Consider the following 16,957-nt stretch of genomic DNA (forward strand, 5'->3'; position numbering starts at 1 on the left):
AGGAAGGAGAGAAGGGGTTGGATGGGGTGGATGGGGCAGGGGTCCGGGCAGGGGGAGTCAGGAAGGAGAAGGGGGGTTGAATGGGGAGGCAGGGGGAAGTTAGGGACAGGGGGTCTGGGGACAGTCAGGGGCAGGGATCCCAGGGGGGTAGTCAGGAAGGAGCGGGGCGGGGGTTGGATGGGGTGGCAGGGGTTAGGGGCAGGGGGTCTGGGAACGGTCAGGGGACCAAGAGCAGGGAGTGGGGGGATGGATGGGGCAAGGGTCCCCCGGGGGGCAGTCAGGGAACAGGGTGGGTTGGATGGGGCAGGAGTCCCGGGGGGGGGTGGCGTCGGGGTGAGAAGCGGGGGCATCAGATAGGGGGCGGGGGCTGGGCCATACCATGCCTGCCTCCCCTAACCGGCTCTCCATACAATTTCAGAAACCTGATGTGGCCCTCAGGCCAAAAAGTTTGCCCACCCCTGATGTAGGAACTGTGGCAGAAGGGATTGAATCCAGTTCTCCAGAGCAACTTTTAGCTGCCTTATCCCTGAGACCATCCTTTCCTTTTCTGTAATCCACTACATGTCTTCTACCTTCTGTAACAAATAAGGGGGGGGTCGTACAGAGGAGTCTCCTTCACTACACAAAGTGCTTGAGTTTGTAACCTTAATCTTCCTCTAACATAGTTTTTTTGCATGTAATCTTAATAAACACAGCTACTACTGTTGTTGGTCCCATAATTATCCCTCAGCAATCTTTTGACTTTTGAAGGAACACCAGTTGCGGAGTTGGGGAGATGTTTCTGTGGTGATCAGCTGAGGCCTCATAGGTAGGGCCCTACCAAATTCATGGTCCACTTTCGTCAATTTCACGGTCATAGGAATTTAAAAATTGTAAACTTCATGATTTTCAGCTATTTAAATCTGAAATTTCACAGTGTTGTAACTGTAGGGGTCTGGACCCAAAAAGGAGTTGTGTGTGTGTGTGTGTGTGTGTAGGGGCGGGTCACAAGGTTATTGGGGGGGGGGGGGGTTGCAGTACTGCTACTCTTACTTCTGCACTACTGTTGGTGGCAGTGCTGCCTTCAGAACTGGGCTGCTGGAGGGATTAAGGATGGTGTGGTATGATATTGCCACTCTTACTTCTGTGCTGCTACCTGCAGAGTTGGTCCCTCAGTCAGCAACCGCCACTCTCTGGCTGCCCAGCTCTGAAGGCAGCAGCACAGAAGTAAGAGTGGCATGGTATGGCATTGCTACCCTTACTTTTGCACTGCAGCTGGTGGGGCACTGCCTTCAGAGCTGGGCGCCCAGCCAACAGCTGCCACTGTCCGGCCACCCAGCTCTGAAGGCAGCGCTGAAGTAAAGGGTGGCAATACCGTGACCTCCCCCTTAAAAATAACCTTGTGGATCCCCCCCCCCCCACTCCCTTTTGGGTCAGGACCCCCAATTTGATGAATGCTGGTCTTCCCCGTGAAATCTGTATAGCATAGGGAAAGCATACAAAAGACCAGATCTCATGGGGGGGAGACCAGATTTCATGGTCCATGATGCGTTTTTCATGGCTGTGAATTTGGTAGGGCTCTACTCATTGGGCTGTTTAAAAACTATTATAAAACTGATTACATAGAAGGCCATTCCATTTTAAAAAGATGAAATTAAAATGATACTGTGGTGGAGATTTGATAACAGTAAAAGGGTTATGATTAATATTAAGAGCACTCAACTCCCTTACACTCCTGATAATCCCAACCCTAGATATTTTCATTTTATGCCTTTCCATTCCATGCAGAATGTAGGGCCTTCACCAGAGTCTTCCATCTTTGTCAGTCTCCTGAAGCAGTCTTAGCTTCTTTCCCTGTCATTTTGATAGCTTTCAGTTCTGCTTCTGTAGTGTGTTTCCATGTTATTCTTGGTCTAGGTTGCCACCTCTTACCCTGAGGGTTCCTGTCCAATGCCTGCCTGTCATGATATTTTGGGTCTTTCCATGTATGGCATAGTCATCTCTATTGGCTTCTGTTTCATCATTCTCCAGAGTTCTTCACCTTTTTATTTTGGCCATCTGAGACTGAGGATATGTCTAAGGCAGTTTTTCATGAAAATTTGTAAGTTAGATAGTAAGGTCTTGAGACTCCAAGTTTTAGCACCACATAGTAAGACTGACTTTACAGTGGTGTTAAATATTCAAAGTTTAGTTTGGAGGACAAGATTTCTGTTTCTCCAGATTGGCTTTAGAGTTACAAAAGCATGGCTGGCTTTTGCTATTCTAGCTTTAATGTCTTTGTTCCACCTGTTGTGCTTACAGTGCTGCCAAGATATGTGACATATTAGTCCTAGAAAGTGTTGTTGATGATTCTTTTGGGTTGATTCTCATAATTTTAGTTTTCTTGAAGTTTGTCAACCCTACTAATTGTGCATAAGCCTGGAGATCATTTGTGCTGGCTTACATGTCTCTGTGGGTATGGGATAGCAAGCTGATGTCATCTGCAAAGTCAAGGTGCTCTAACTTCTATGTGAAAGTCCATTGTATGACCCTTGATTGTTCTGTGGTCTCTCTCATTACCAGTCCACTACCAGTAAAAAGTTCATAAGTCATCCTTGTCTGATGCCTATAGGAACCACAACACAGAATATCCAAAATATAGCTGCTTCATTTGCTGCATGAGGTCTACTTAAATTATGAATATGTGCAAAGCTGCCATGGTTTTTCCTGCACAACCGCATGAAGCATTATAACTTTAATTCAGATTCTAGGAAAAGGAGTTCTTGTTCAGACAGTACTGGAGGATATGTGAGTGAGTTATGATGGGTGAGGCAGAGCAGACTCTCCTGTCTTCTGGAGTTCTCTCTTTGGGATATCTCTTATATTAATTAGCCAACTTCTGACAGTCTGAGGATTCTCATTGTGGCCTTACTTGTTTTTACACCTTTGTCTTTTGGAAGTGTCTTTCTTCCCTGAAGTATGCTAAAGTTCATGTTACTTTTATGTTGTTGTGGCATAGGCTGTCTTTCTTTCTCTGCTCACTGCAGTGCTAATTGATTTGCTTTTAATTTGGAGACCTCACTCAAGCTACTTATGCTCAGGAGTGAAACTGCTGTGCAGATGGCATCTTTGAGAATGAATACCTATCACACTGTATATTGGAAGATCACTTCAGAGGTTTCTCTCCTCTTCATCAGTTGGAGATGTTCTGCTTTTAAGGGATTCTTTATCTTGCTTTTGTCCATACGATAAGACTGTTCTTACTGTGTCTGAGCAAAAAGTACATTTAAAATGTAACTATAATGTGCATGAAGTAAGACCTTCACATTTATCAAATGACTAAAGGTTCAAGTAGGCAGGGGGTGAAGTATTATGGGCAGAGCTTGAAAAAGTACCATTAGTTTTTTCTTCTTAGTTGAGAAGGACAAAATCCTCAATATCGGAAGAGCAATTGAAGCATTCTTGAGAAGCTGCTTTGAGGGACTTGACTCTTCAAGCAGCACATAAACCATAAATGCTTGATGCCATATGTATTTTCTGTGCTGCTGTTTTCTGTATTGTCTGGACAATTGAAGCAGACTTTGATATCACATTTCACCTCTTAACCTTCAAGGATGTTCATAGCTATAACTTTGAAGATTTTTAGGAGTGACACATCTGTGCCTTTCTTGAGTAAAGAAAGTTGCTAAGTTGGAAACCATCATATCCAAGAACTTTTGGGATATAAGCTCTCTGTCCCCGTCAGCCTTACCAGCTACGGTTCCCTTTTGGGCTTCCTATGTAGATTTAGCTGAGAATGGAAGCATTCTGCTTATTCATCCTTGATAGATTGGCCATGATCTATGTGACCCTTCATATCACCAGCTGGAGAACATTCAGGGGTCAATGTTATGTCTTTGGTTTCCAACACAGATACCAGCTAACAAGTAGTCCTTCTTTGTTACTTAGTGGCAATTCTGATATACAAAGGCACATCGGAAGAGGATTTTTGAGTTTGTATGCCTTCAAAGACTTTGTTTGAATTATTGTTAAAAGGACAAATGAAAGAAGTGCTCTTACCTGTCCCAGCAATGCAATTTCTATTTCTGGATTATTATTCTTTCTTAATCACAAGACTAGTTCTGGATGGTTCTTTATTCATCATATCACATTTTAAATTAAAAGTTTGAGTCTTCTGTCTTGGAGAAAGCTTATTATTCAGTATTTACCTATTATGAATTAGGTGCTTTTCTTGGAAGAGACTCTTGAACCTTGCCAAGATGTTGCAGCCCAAGACAGGTACTTTCCAAGTGATTACTCAGACTCTGGAAGATTGTGCCAAATACATAAATAAGAGTTGACTGTCTCACCTGCCTGTCTTTTTGATTCAGTTGTCTGCAGCTAATATGAAGCTAAAAGACACTTTATTCTCCTTTTTAAAATTTTTTTGGGGAAAGTGAATTTACAGGGCTGCAAAGTACTCCTTACATCTCTGTCTACTTCTTAGTAATAAGGTTGTACATAGGTATTTCCGTTATGGTGTAGCAAAATGCTCTTGGTTCAAGAGCTTCTGCCAGAAGCCTCTAGGCAAAACTACAAAAGCATTAACCGGGAAAACAAAACTCAGTCATTCCTCAGCACTCCCTCACATCAGCGTTCAGTGTATTTGATTCAGTAACAACTGTCTCTGCTTTGGAACTTGAGTCTCTCACCTATAATTTTTGGCCTGGCATTCTATCAAGTCAGACAAAATGCCAGTGGATGTCATGAACAACTAGAGAACTGTAGTGGGCACTCTCTTGGCTTTTATCTGAAGGGGTAGGGATGTTGAAACTGTTGTAGTTAACATTCAGCTCTGCTCAATCAGTTTAAAAATCCCTTCCCCTCTCAATTGCTCAGGTTTTACCTGTATATTCCCTTTGCCTCTGGCAGTTGGACACAAGAGCTTCTTTCCCATAAAGAAAAGGTAGTGCTCTCCTCCCATCTAACTTTTTGCTAAGTGATCTTGGACTTCCTTCTCCATGAATTTCATTAACAGTATTTTAAGGGAATGGGATCCTGCACAGACTATAAATTTTGTGTACTTTTAGCTTTTATGTTGAGAGCAAAAAGCATAAGAATTTTTTTTTTCCAAGTCTGTTTCTTGAACTCTTTGGACCAGTCTAAAGGGGAATCAATATCTACGGATAGCACAGTGTACTGACATGCTACAAAGACTTAGCAGTGTCTTGTCTTAAAGCCCATTGAACTAGGCCTCTAAAGTAGGAGTGGGGAAAACTACGGCCCGTGGGCCAGATCCGGCCCATCAGGGCTTTGGATCCGGCCCGTGGGATTGCCACCCCTGTGGTGCCACAGGCCCCGCGCCATTCTTGGAAGCCCCTGGCACGATGTCCCTGCGGCCCCTGGGGGATGGGGAGGGGGCAGAGGGTTCTATGTGCTGCCCTTACCTGCAGGCACCGCCCCCCACAACTCCCATTGGCTGGGAATGGGGAACTGAGACCAATGGGAGCTTCGGGGGAGGTACCCGCAGGGCAGCGCATGGAGCCCTCTACCCCCTTCCCCCTCACCCACTCCCTGGGGCCACAGGGATTTGGTGCCGGCCGCTTCCAGAAGCGGCATGGGGCCAGGGTAGTCAGGAAGCCTGCCCTGGCCCCACTACGCACCACTGCCACCCCGGAGCCACTCCAGGTAAGCAGCACCGGGCTGGAGACCGAACCCCAACCCCCTGCCCTGAGCCCCCTGCCGTACCCTGCACCCTTTCTGCACCCCAGCCCCCTGCCTTGAGCCCTCGCCGCACCCCTCCTGCACTCCAGCCCCCTGCCATACCTGGCACCCGTCCTGCACCCCAACCCCCTGCTCTGAGCCTCCTGCAACACCCCTCCCACACTCCGCACCCCTCCCTGCCCTGAGCCCCCTCCCACACTCTGCCCCCCCTCCTCTGCCCCAACCCCTTGCCCTGAGCTGCTTCCTGTACACCTCCCCGCACCTCTGCCCCAGCCCTACATTCATGGCCCTGCATGCAATTTCCCCACCCAGATGTGGCCCTCGGGCCAAAAAGTTTGCCCACTTCTGCTTTAAAGCATGTTTTTGCTCAGTTCAAAACTGCCATACAGGTATATTAGGAAGTATTGTGTACATCCACTGGACCTTGCTGTATACTTTGAGAATACGATGGATGCCCATTTAAGAAAGTGGTACTATAAGAATTCAGTAATTTTATTCTCCTGTGAATTCTTTACCCAAACTAGTCTTTGGAGTCAGGAATTTTAAGGGAAAACCTAACTAGTAACTGCTGTTCTCAGAAAATATTTAAAAATGATGGTAACAGATCTGCATCTGCCCTCTGCCCCCTACTTATCTGCCTCTGGGCAGTGAAGTGTGGGGAACATGTCTTCTTTATGGAGGTGCTCTTTATGGTGGGGTATGCAACTCTGTTGTTGTTGTTGATGCAGTAGTAGTAGTATTTGCACTGCTTTGACATTGCTGTGTTGATTACTGTCTGATTTTTATTATTAAACCAGGGCTTTTCTTCTAGTTATTACAGGAGCTGTGCACAGTGTTTAATGTAGACTTACCCTGCCGTGTGAAGTCCTCCCAGCTGGGAATTATCAGCAATAAACAGACGCACACCAGCGCCATTGTGAAGCCGCAGTCTAGCTCCTGCTCATACATCTGCCAGCACTGCCTTGTCCACCTCGGAGACATTGGTGAGTGTTTGGAGCAAGGAGAGATGAGATGCTCTGTATAGCATAAACTTGGAAAGGAATCCGTGCAACCTGTGCTGCAGCTAGATCAGGGGCGGCCAACCTGTGGCTCCTTGTATAGGTACCGACTCCGGGGCTGGAGGTACACGCACCAACTTTCCAATGTGCTGAGGGGTGCTCACTGCTCAACCCCTGGCTCTGCCACAGGCCCTGCTCCCACTCCACCCGCTCCCGCCCTCTCCCCTGAGCCTGCAGTGCTCTCTTTTCCCTCTTGTCCCCCCAGAGCCTCCTGCGTGCCACGAAACAGCTGATTGGCAGGGCTGCTGGTGGGCGGGAGGCACTGGGAGAGGGGTGGGGGAGCTGATGGAGGGCTGCTGACGTATTACTGTGGCTCTTTGGCAATGTACAGAATTGGTAAATTCTGGCGCCTTCTCAGGCTCGGGTTGGACACCCCTGTGCTAGACCAAGTACTCTGCCTTGAACTGCTGCCTGTAGACTGAACAGTTTGAACGGTCTGAAATGTAATGTTGGAGTGTTAGAGCCCTTGAAAGACTGTGATGCACGAAGGCAGTGATATTATGAAGAGTGATTTCTAATGATTTGCTTAGACTTGTGTTTTCATCTAGAGGAGCTCTGTTTCTTGCAGAGGTAGACAGTGAAAAGTAGAAACCTGTTAAATTGCAAGAGCTATTACAAGAATTTGTGTTGCAACATTTAACAGGCGTTCATGTCAGAGAGAGCCTATGTTAAACAGTCTTTCCTACAAAGAACATGGTAAGAAGTCTAACTTTCATAAGCCTGGCTGTTTTATTTTGCATCCAGGTACACTTAAATTCAAAAGGTTTATTCCATTTATAATTTTATTGTGGTGCTTTACATATTTAGATTATATGATCCACACTAGATTAAACTTTTTGTAGAAGGGGTTATTGCAAAAGGCAACCTGCAACTACTTTAAAATTAGGACTAGGTATTGAATATTCCGAGTGTCAAGAGGAATGAGGAGCATTCACAGCTTTTTGTGTAATGTGTCTGACACAGTGTATTTGAGGGTAGTGAATAAGAGCTGGTAATCTGTGATTTTGGGACCTGAAAGAGGAGTGGGAAAGGGAGGGCAACTAAAAGTGAATTGATGTTCCTTGTACTCTTTCGGGTACTCGGTATGTAATCCTACTGTTTGTTTTAAAGTATTTGCAAGACATTTATGGGTCTCCTCAAGTAAACTGTATGTACTTGTAATCTGCAGGACCAAATACTTGGAAATGTTGAGGAGAATTTAGCCCTCTGAGCAGCAAGACAAACTGCTGTCTGAACTTGCCTTTCTTTCCTTTTTTAGCTCGCTACAGGAATCAGACCAGCCAGGCAGAGTCCTACTATAGACATGCAGCTCAGCTTGTTCCCTCCAATGGTGAGTCTGAGATGCCTCTATTCTGCTGAGTTTACTATCCCAAATCAGTATTTCAGGCGTTTGCTTTTTTCTCCATAGAAAATGGAGAAATAGTTTTAAGATCTTGATTATTAAAAAAATAAAATACCAGCAATAAGTTACAGTAGAACCTTGATAATTCACACTTCTAATCTGCATTCACCCATAGTTCACACACAATCTATTTTCATTTCTCAAAGGATTAATAGCAAAGTATTATAGTGAGGTCTCGTAGTATTAAGACTGAGCTATGTTACAGAATATGCTATAGTACATTTATGAATTTTGTATGAAGTATTATTAAACCTATACTGCACTTGTCAAATGAACAAACATTCTTTGCTTTCTTTAATTATTTACTTACTAATAAATAAAATTCAGTAATTCACAGGGGGTCTCCGAGTCACTCATACAAATTTGAGGTGGTTCTGTAGTTCAGCTTACTGACTCCCTATTTTCTCCTGATCTCTCTCCTTATGCAGGTGCAGTGATATAGTACTGAATAGAACTAATTCAACTACAATGAACAGAATACAGATTCCCATTTGCTGCAGGTTGCTCTGTAGCGAGAATGCAAACCACTTTTATGAGCCACACCCACCAGGACTCAGTTAGTGCAGTAGTCATCTAAAACTGACTTCTAAATTTTTGGAGCTGTCTTTTTTTGTCCTATGTATTTTAAATTGTATTACATCAGTAACTTCTAGTAGATTCTGATTTGGTATATTAGAGGCAAAACTTTGCCTGGCCTTGACTGTACCTTCCTGCTTAGACAATTTTTTTTATTAAGTCATTTGCATCTGTTTTTACATTTAATAGATTTGTGAAAATTTGAACCACGAGTTCTGTAGCTTGTGAATTATAGCAGTGCTGAGATGGGGCCAAATAACTGGTTCAGCAAATTAATCTGATCTGTATAAAGGATATATAGGCTTTAAATGGAAGCTTGCTGTCCTTATAGCTAAGATTTAGATTGAAATAGAGCTTCTTTTCTAGAGCAAATAGATTTGGTTACAGTTGAAGAAAAGATCACTTCACTCCATGAGAAATTGTCATCCTCTTCTCCCCTAGGTCAGCCTTACAATCAGTTGGCTATTTTAGCTTCCTCCAAAGGAGACCACCTGACCACAATTTTCTACTACTGCAGAAGCATTGCTGTGAAGTTCCCTTTCCCAGCTGCCTCCACTAATCTACAAAAAGCACTTTCTAAAGCACTGGAAAGGTGAGGCTGATCTGTTCTAGGGAGTGAGTAGTTATTCATAACTAACACTCCCTTTGCCTCTGTCCTGGCAAGTATTCCCTCCCTTATTTGGTGTGTCTGTGTGTATACCCACCACAGATAAGCATTCATAGTACCAAATGTGCACACAGAAGTAGGAGATCACTGACCCCCATTCCAGCCACATCCGCCTTATATATGTATTGAGCAGGAGGTACCTGTATCTGAGATCCTCTTGGGTGGGAGCACCATTGAGGGGCAACTGAACTGTATCAAGTTACCAGCACATCTCTTGGGTAGGGGCAGCCAACAGTGGAAACTACCTCTTCTCTCTCACACCCCTGTCCTTTCTCTGGGAAGGGGATGCAGCTATTAGCATTGTTTCTGCCTGGAAGATCCTTAGTCTATGCAGCTATGTCTATTTACAAAGACTGAAGCCAACTATTTCTCTCAAACTGCAGTCGGGATGAGGTGAAGACTCGATGGGGGGTGTCTGACTTCATCAAGGCATTTATTAAGTTCCATGGCCATGTATATCTGAGTAAGGGCTTGGAGAAGCTGAGCCCTCTTCGAGAGAGACTGGAGGAACAGTTCAAGGTTAGTGCCACAAAAAATTCCTAATTTTTCACTTTGGAAATCTAACATCTATCCAGGAATCTAGTCTTTCACTGATTTAATATGCTGGAAAAACATGTTCCTTTAAGAAAACTGACGAAGTATTTCTGACCAGAGGGTAAGTGTATTGCATCCTGAAATAGAACATGATATGCATGAGTAGGGCCCTACCAAATTCCTTTCTGGTCCATTTTGGTTATTTCATGGTTGTAGGATTTTTTAAATTGTAAATTTTATGATTTCACCTATTTAAATCTGAAATTTCATGGTGTTGTAGCTGTAGGGGTCCTGACCCCTTGCAGGGCGGGTCACAAAGTTTTATTGTAGGGGAGGTTGCGGTACTCCTTACTTACTTACTTACTTCTGTGCGGCTGCTGGCGGTGGCACTGCTTTCGGATCTGGGCGGCTGCTGGCTGGGAGCCTAGCTCTGAAGGCAGAGCTGCTGCCAGCAACAGTGCAAAAGTAAAGATAGCATGGAACAGGCTTGCCATCCTTTACTTCTGCACTGCTGCCTGCAGAGTTGGGCCCTCAGTCCGGCCATCCAGCTGTGAAGGTAGCAACTCAGAAGTAAGGGTGGCAATACCACAACCCCTCTAAAATAACCTTGTGATCTTCCTGCAACTTCCTTTTGGGTCAGGGCCCTCAATTTGAAAGATGCTGGTCTCCCCGTTCAAATCTTTATAGTATTGGGTAAAAGTACACACAAGACCAGATTTCACGGTCCATGATATGTTCTTCATGGCCGTGAATTTGGTATGGCCCTATGCATGAGGTGCAGGCTGCAAAGATTTGGTGGTGAGGCTGATAATGGGTCAGCCCTACTCACCTACACAGACAGCATGATTTTTTTTCTGCAGTTTAATATTGCTTATCCAAATGTGTTCTTCTGTTGGAGACAAAAGGTTAATTTAAATGTTTAAAACATAGGCTGTATTCTGAGCTTGGAGTGCCACTTTTGATTCTCTGCTTCTTGAACTGGATGATCGCAAGAGATTTTGTGAAAAGCAGTTTCTCCCAACTACTACTATTTCATCTGATGAGTCTTCCTTAAATTCTTTAGTGAACTCGGAAACAAGAGCTTCCTCCTTTGATTTCCTACGTTTACTCTTTAGTAGTAATTAAGACTGTTTTAACCCTGCTCAAGCTGCCTCTCCTGCTGGCAAAGTTTACCCTTGAGAGCAGTGTTTGTTTTGAAAGCCTTCAGTTCTGTGCATGGAGTGGAACCATTCAAAACTGAGCTGTCTCCTCTGTAAAGAGTAACCACTAATTTAAGCACATCGCTCATAAGTTTAAAACTGTTACATTCTCTAATTCAAACAGATGAGCTTTTTTATGTTTACTCCAGACAATGTGATTTAGCTAGGTACAATTTAAAACAAGAAACCTCCCCCCCTCCCCCCCGAACTGTTCTTCACTGTCTCTTTTCTTAATTTTAGCCATTTTATAAATGGTACTTTCCAGAGTGCTTATTAGTAATTATGAACAGTGCTCAGGCATGCGGAAGACTCTGTGGTACCGAACACGTCCAAGGTGTGCAAGAACTAATGACACCCTGACTTTGTGCATTACATTGTGCTGTGTGTATATAAGCAACGTGTTCTGTAACGTGGCATTTGCTACACTGAGCTGAATAGTTTTAGCTTCCTCCTCTCCATGATATAAGAAAATCATTTCATCTAGCTGGGTTGTGAAGTGAAGCATGAAATCATAGATACCTATGGCTGGGAAGGACCTTTAGATGTCAAGTCCAGCACCCTACAATGAGGCAGCACCAAGTAAACCTAGACAGTCCCTGGCAGGTGTTTGTCCAACCTGTTCTTAAAAACCTCCAATGAGTCCACAACCTCCCTTAGAAGCCTATTCTAGAGCTTGACTATCCTTATAGTTTTTTCCTAATATCTAACCTAAATCTCCTTTGCTGCAGATTAAGCTGATTACTACTTGTCCTACTTTCACTGCACTTGAAGAACAATTGATCACTGTCCTTTTTATAACTTCCCTTAATATATTGGAAGACTGTTAACAGGTTTCCCCTCAGTCTTTTTTTAATGAAAACTAAACATGCCCAGTTTTTTTAACATTTCCTCATATGTCAGGTTTTCTAAACCTTTTATCATTTTTGTTCCTCTCTTCTGGACTCTCTCCAGTTTGTCTTAGTCTTTCCTAAAGCATGGCGCCTATAATTAGCCAGTACTCCAGTTTAGGGCCCCACCTGTGCTGAGTAGAGTGGGACAGTTACCTCCAGTGTCATAAATATGACATTCCTGGTAATACACCCCAGAATTATATTAACGTTTTTCGCAACTGCATTACAGTGTTGACTCGTATACAATTTGTGATCCACTGTAATCCCGAGATCCTCTTCAGGACTACTAGCCAGTTATTTCCCATTTTGTAGTGGTGCATTTGTTTTTTTGTTGTTGTTTTTTCCTTCCATAGTAAAATACTTTGCACTTGTTTTTATTGAATTTCGTCTTGTTAATTTCAGACTAATTAGCCAATTTGTCAAGGTAGTTTTGAATTCTAATCCTGTCTTCCTGTGACTGTCCTCCTTGCAACCCTCTCATCTTGGTGTCACCCACAAATTTTATAAGAATACTTGCCATTCCTTTATCCAAGTCATTATTGAATAGTACCGGACCCAGGACTGACCACTGTGGAACCCCACTAGATACATTCTTCCACTTTGACAGCAAACCATTGATAACTACTCTTTGAGTATGGTCTTTCAACAAGTTGTGCAACCACTGTATAGTAATTGTATGTAGACTACTTTCCCTAGTTTGCTTATGAGAATGTCCTGCGGGACTGTCAAAAGACATACTAAAATTAGATATATCATGTCTACTGCTTTCCCCTATCTACTGGGGCAGCTAGGCTTGACTGGTCTATTATTCCCAAGGCCCTCTTTTTGTTCCCCTTTTTAAAGATAGGTACTATGTTTAGCCTTCAGTACTCTGGAACCTCACCCATCCTCCGTGAGCTCTCAAAGATAATTGCTAACGGTTCTGAGATTTCTTCACCTAGTTCCTTCAATACCCTAGGATGAATTTCATCAGGCCCTGCTGAATAGATCTAACTTAGTTTGTTCGTTTCCTGTGTTGGCTTGCATTCCTTTCCCCTTGTTAATATTAACTGGAATATCTGGTCACGATTAACCTTTTTAGTGAGGACTGAAGCAAAATGGGCATTTAACAGCTCAGCCTTCGGGATGTCATGAAACTGATGAAATGATGGGCTATATTTTCAGAAATATTTTTAGCTGTAGATACTGTATGGTTGGTCATGCAGATAAACTTGAAGCTCTCTTTACATCCAAAATTATAGGGTTCGGACTGTTCAACAATACCAGCAGTCTCATTATGCTTCTGACTCCAGTTGTAGAATTTAGGGTGCTGTATGCTCTTAGGCAAACAACAAAACTGGGCATGGGACTCAGAAAAGTCATTTTTTCCTCTTAGGCAACTAACTTTAGCTCGCTGTGTGATTTTGTCTAAATTGATTATGGTGATAGATTGGATATCAACCCTTATCACTATGCATCAGAAAGGTTTAAAGTTCGTCTTCATCTGCCAAAGAATGGCAGGTGTCTAGTGTTACTGTACTTAGTGAAGCAAGATCATTTTTGTAAACATGTGCCATTTTCATCACTATTAATAGTTCTGTCACATGGGATTAAATATGAAAACACTCATAATGCATAACCATACATCATGGTTGAATTTCCTGATTTATCTGTAAAAATCTTAATCATGACACTACAGTTGCTGCTGTTTCATTTTTTTGAAAGGGAAAAAGATTAGCTGGTTTGATTCTGTGCAGTTTGCATAGTCACACATTTTAACGTAATCACTCTGTTGCATGTTACATTTAAACTACATGGAGTGGGCCAGTCCCCCACAGTACATTCCATCTTATGTGTACAGGTGTAGAGATCTAGCAAAGTCTGTCAGACTTAACTGAGCCCCTTCCGGTGCCATCTTAAGTGTATGTTTGCGCTGGAGGGATAATTCACTATTAGGGATAATCTAATAGCACTCAAACATTTTAGGACGAGTGCCTTCTCCCCAGTGGCTGAACCATTGCTAATGCAGTACAATAGTAACCACAAGTCTGAATTGTCAGTCAGTCAACTAACCCTTTCAGATGCATTCTTTCTGGGTTATAGTACACACTCTCTTATATAAATTTCTTTGTTACAGAGGTTGTTATTCCAAAAAGCCTTCAACTCTCAGCAGTTAGTTCATATTACTGTCATCAACCTGTTTCAACTGCATCATCTGCGAGATTTTAGCAATGAAACTGAACAGCATAGTTACAGCCAGGATGAGCAGCTCTGCTGGACACAGCTACTTGCCCTCTTCAGTAAGTACTGAGATTCCAAATATTTTTTTTTCTTCTTTGCTTCCATATAATATACATTTAAAATGGATTGTTCCCTCCTCTCGCCCACCCCCAATTCAGTTTCTATTTTTTTCCATTGATTCACTTGTAAGGAGATACTTACCTATTTGTCCTACTGGATTTACCACCTCTCTTCAGTTGTCAACAGAGCCTTTTTAGGAAAAACAATTCAAAAAGCTAATGGCTGAACTTTGTGGTAAGAAGTAGTACATGGAAAATAAGAGATTATGATCTGCCAGTGGAATCTTTAAACTAAAATCATTAGGGTGGCTTGTTCTAAATAAATAGCCTTCAAAGTAGATTTATGGTGTAACACTTTTAAAAGTTGTTATGGATTCCTCTGTTATCCTTTCAAAAAGAAAAGGAGTACTTGTGGCACCTTAGAGACTAACAAATTTATTTGCACATAAGCTTTCATGAGCTACAGCTCACTTCACCTGTTATCCTTTCAGTTTCCTTTCTTGGAGTCCTGTGCAAGTGTCCACTGCAGAATGACTTCCAGGAGGAGTCTTGGGGTGCATACCCGCTTCCTGCTGTAAAGGTCTCGATGGACTGGCTGAAACTTAGGCCCAGTGTCTTCCAGGAGGCAGTGGTTGATGAAAGACAGTTGTGAGTCTCTCTCTTTTTGATACAATTATTTTTTTTTCTTTTGACTTTCAGTCAGTTGTGTAAGGTGATAGTGACTAAAGAAGGATTAATGTGAAGAAGGTAGTGAAGAAATAGCCTGAGTCCCTTAACTGTTCATTTACAGACACTGAGGTTTTTAAAAGTACATAATTTTTGCAAAGAAAAATGTGGGTTCTGGGTGTTAAACTAGATACAGTATTTGCAAATATATAACCATTGTTTTTTAGATTTTATTCATAGGTTAGAAGGGACCATTACAAACATCTAGTCTGACTTCTGCATAACATAAACCAAACAACCTCACCCAGTAATCTGTGTTGGTTATTTGTACTCGCTCAGTTAGATTTACTGAGGCTGATGTCTGTAAAATGATTTTCCAAAAGTCATACACTGAGGCTTGGATGGTGCTAGAATCCAAGATTCTCCCATAATCTTAAATTTTGTATGGAAGGTCAGCACAGAGCATCTCATGGTGTTGCTCTACTCTATGCTCATAGTACCATAATTATAGGCTTTTTGTGGCACTGCCCAGTCTATTCTACAACTACAGCAATTGTTTAATTTTCTTTGGCTCTATGGATGTTTTTCAACACCTAAGTGGCTATTATTTTTCTCTCTCTCACACTCACACTCACTCTCTCTCTCTCTCTCGATGTCTTTAAAAAACCAAGGTGAAGTACAGTGACTGGATTAATTGGCACTGCCTGAATAAATGCTAATCTTCACAGTAAGAATAGAGTATTGTATACCTTAATAAAGAGAAGGCTGCTGTCATCCTTGGGGGTAAGTGGCCACAATGGACAGAGCCCTACAAAAGCAGTGGGTATAGCATAGGACTGGGAGTCTGGAGTTATAGTCTGTTCCTTGTTCAGCCCCTAATTGTGTGGCCTTGGGCAAGTCACTTAACCTCTCTCTGCACCTCAGTTCCCAGATTGTCAAATAGGGATGATAGTGCTTACTCACCACTGCAAAGTGCTTTGAAATCTGCCCTTAAAAAGTGTTATGTACCGTTTTCCCCAACAGTCACTCAAAATTTAAAAAAAAAAAAGAAAACTTACGGAAATTTTTATCTTCCCATAATCTTCCTACTTCAAAAAATAAAGACCTCTCCATGCTTCATTTTGCCAAATCACAGGCACAGGATAATGAAAAGGAAATCTCTGAGTTCAACAGTTTTTCAACTTGTTCCATCATATGTTCAGTTTCCTTTTATAGACTGCAAGTATAATTTAAGGGTTTCAAAAAGAGAGGCTCATGTAAAAAACTTAAAATTAAGTAAAATCGACAGATATTAAGTTCTTCATTGATGTGTTGTCCACATGGATTCCTCTCTTACTGCAGATGCACCTGAGATCAGATTCTTCTGGCCATCCGTTTCTACAACTTGCAGGTTTTTTTTCCATCTCCACCTAACCCACAATACCTACCCAGGTTCTTTCTTTCCACCCTTGGCAGAGAGTCCTTTCAGTCTGCCTGCTTCTCTTCAGTTCAGTTGCAGTGAGTGTTTAAGTAATACAGCTGTCAGGTTGTTAACTTTTAGATTGCCTGTTTAAAAAAATTTTTTTTTACTACTTTCTTTTACTAATTTTTCATAGATAATAGGCTTGGAGCCTCCTCCTCTCCCTTCCATTTGTACGGAGACTTGAGCTGTTATGGTAGATGTTAAATCTCTGGGCTTTAGGAACGCCACTTTGTGGTGCTGCTATTCCATTCAGCAATCTAAGTGGCTATTTTGTTTAGGCAAATGTCATATCTCTGACAATTGCTTATTTTGCTGCTCTTGTTCCAGGCAGACTCATAAGGTTAGTGGTGCCTGCTTCTGGAGGATTTCAGTGAAAGCCTCCTCAGACCCAGAGAAGGATGTGGCTAAGGTTCAGTTTTTCTCCAGTCTCTCTCAGCTTATGCCCAAGCCAGCTGGGATTTCATCCTGAGCTCCAGGGCTGAGAGGTCTAAGGCACCAGTTGTCGGCTTCAATCCAGTTGTTGACTTCTTCAGGCACAGCTAGGAAGGAGCTTCATGCTCCAG

At 42.7% G+C, this 16,957-nt stretch overlaps 1 protein-coding gene across 10 annotated transcripts in view; it reads left to right on the forward strand.

Annotated features, from left to right (window-relative positions):
- Positions 1-16,957, forward strand: part of SMG7 (SMG7 nonsense mediated mRNA decay factor) — a 102,593-nt gene that overhangs the window by 49,379 nt on the left and 36,257 nt on the right. For all 10 annotated transcript variants that reach the window (XM_073356636.1, XM_073356634.1, XM_073356626.1 and 7 more), the window contains 6 exons: positions 6,473-6,644; positions 7,978-8,049; positions 9,139-9,289; positions 9,748-9,883; positions 14,104-14,266; positions 14,758-14,914. In XM_073356636.1, coding sequence (XP_073212737.1) covers positions 6,473-6,644; positions 7,978-8,049; positions 9,139-9,289; positions 9,748-9,883; positions 14,104-14,266; positions 14,758-14,914 — 851 coding nt within the window. The remainder of the gene's footprint in view (positions 1-6,472; positions 6,645-7,977; positions 8,050-9,138; positions 9,290-9,747; positions 9,884-14,103; positions 14,267-14,757; positions 14,915-16,957) is intronic.

This window comes from Lepidochelys kempii, chromosome 8, assembly GCF_965140285.1.
Source record: "Lepidochelys kempii isolate rLepKem1 chromosome 8, rLepKem1.hap1, whole genome shotgun sequence".
Classification (NCBI taxonomy): Eukaryota; Metazoa; Chordata; order Testudines; family Cheloniidae; genus Lepidochelys; species Lepidochelys kempii.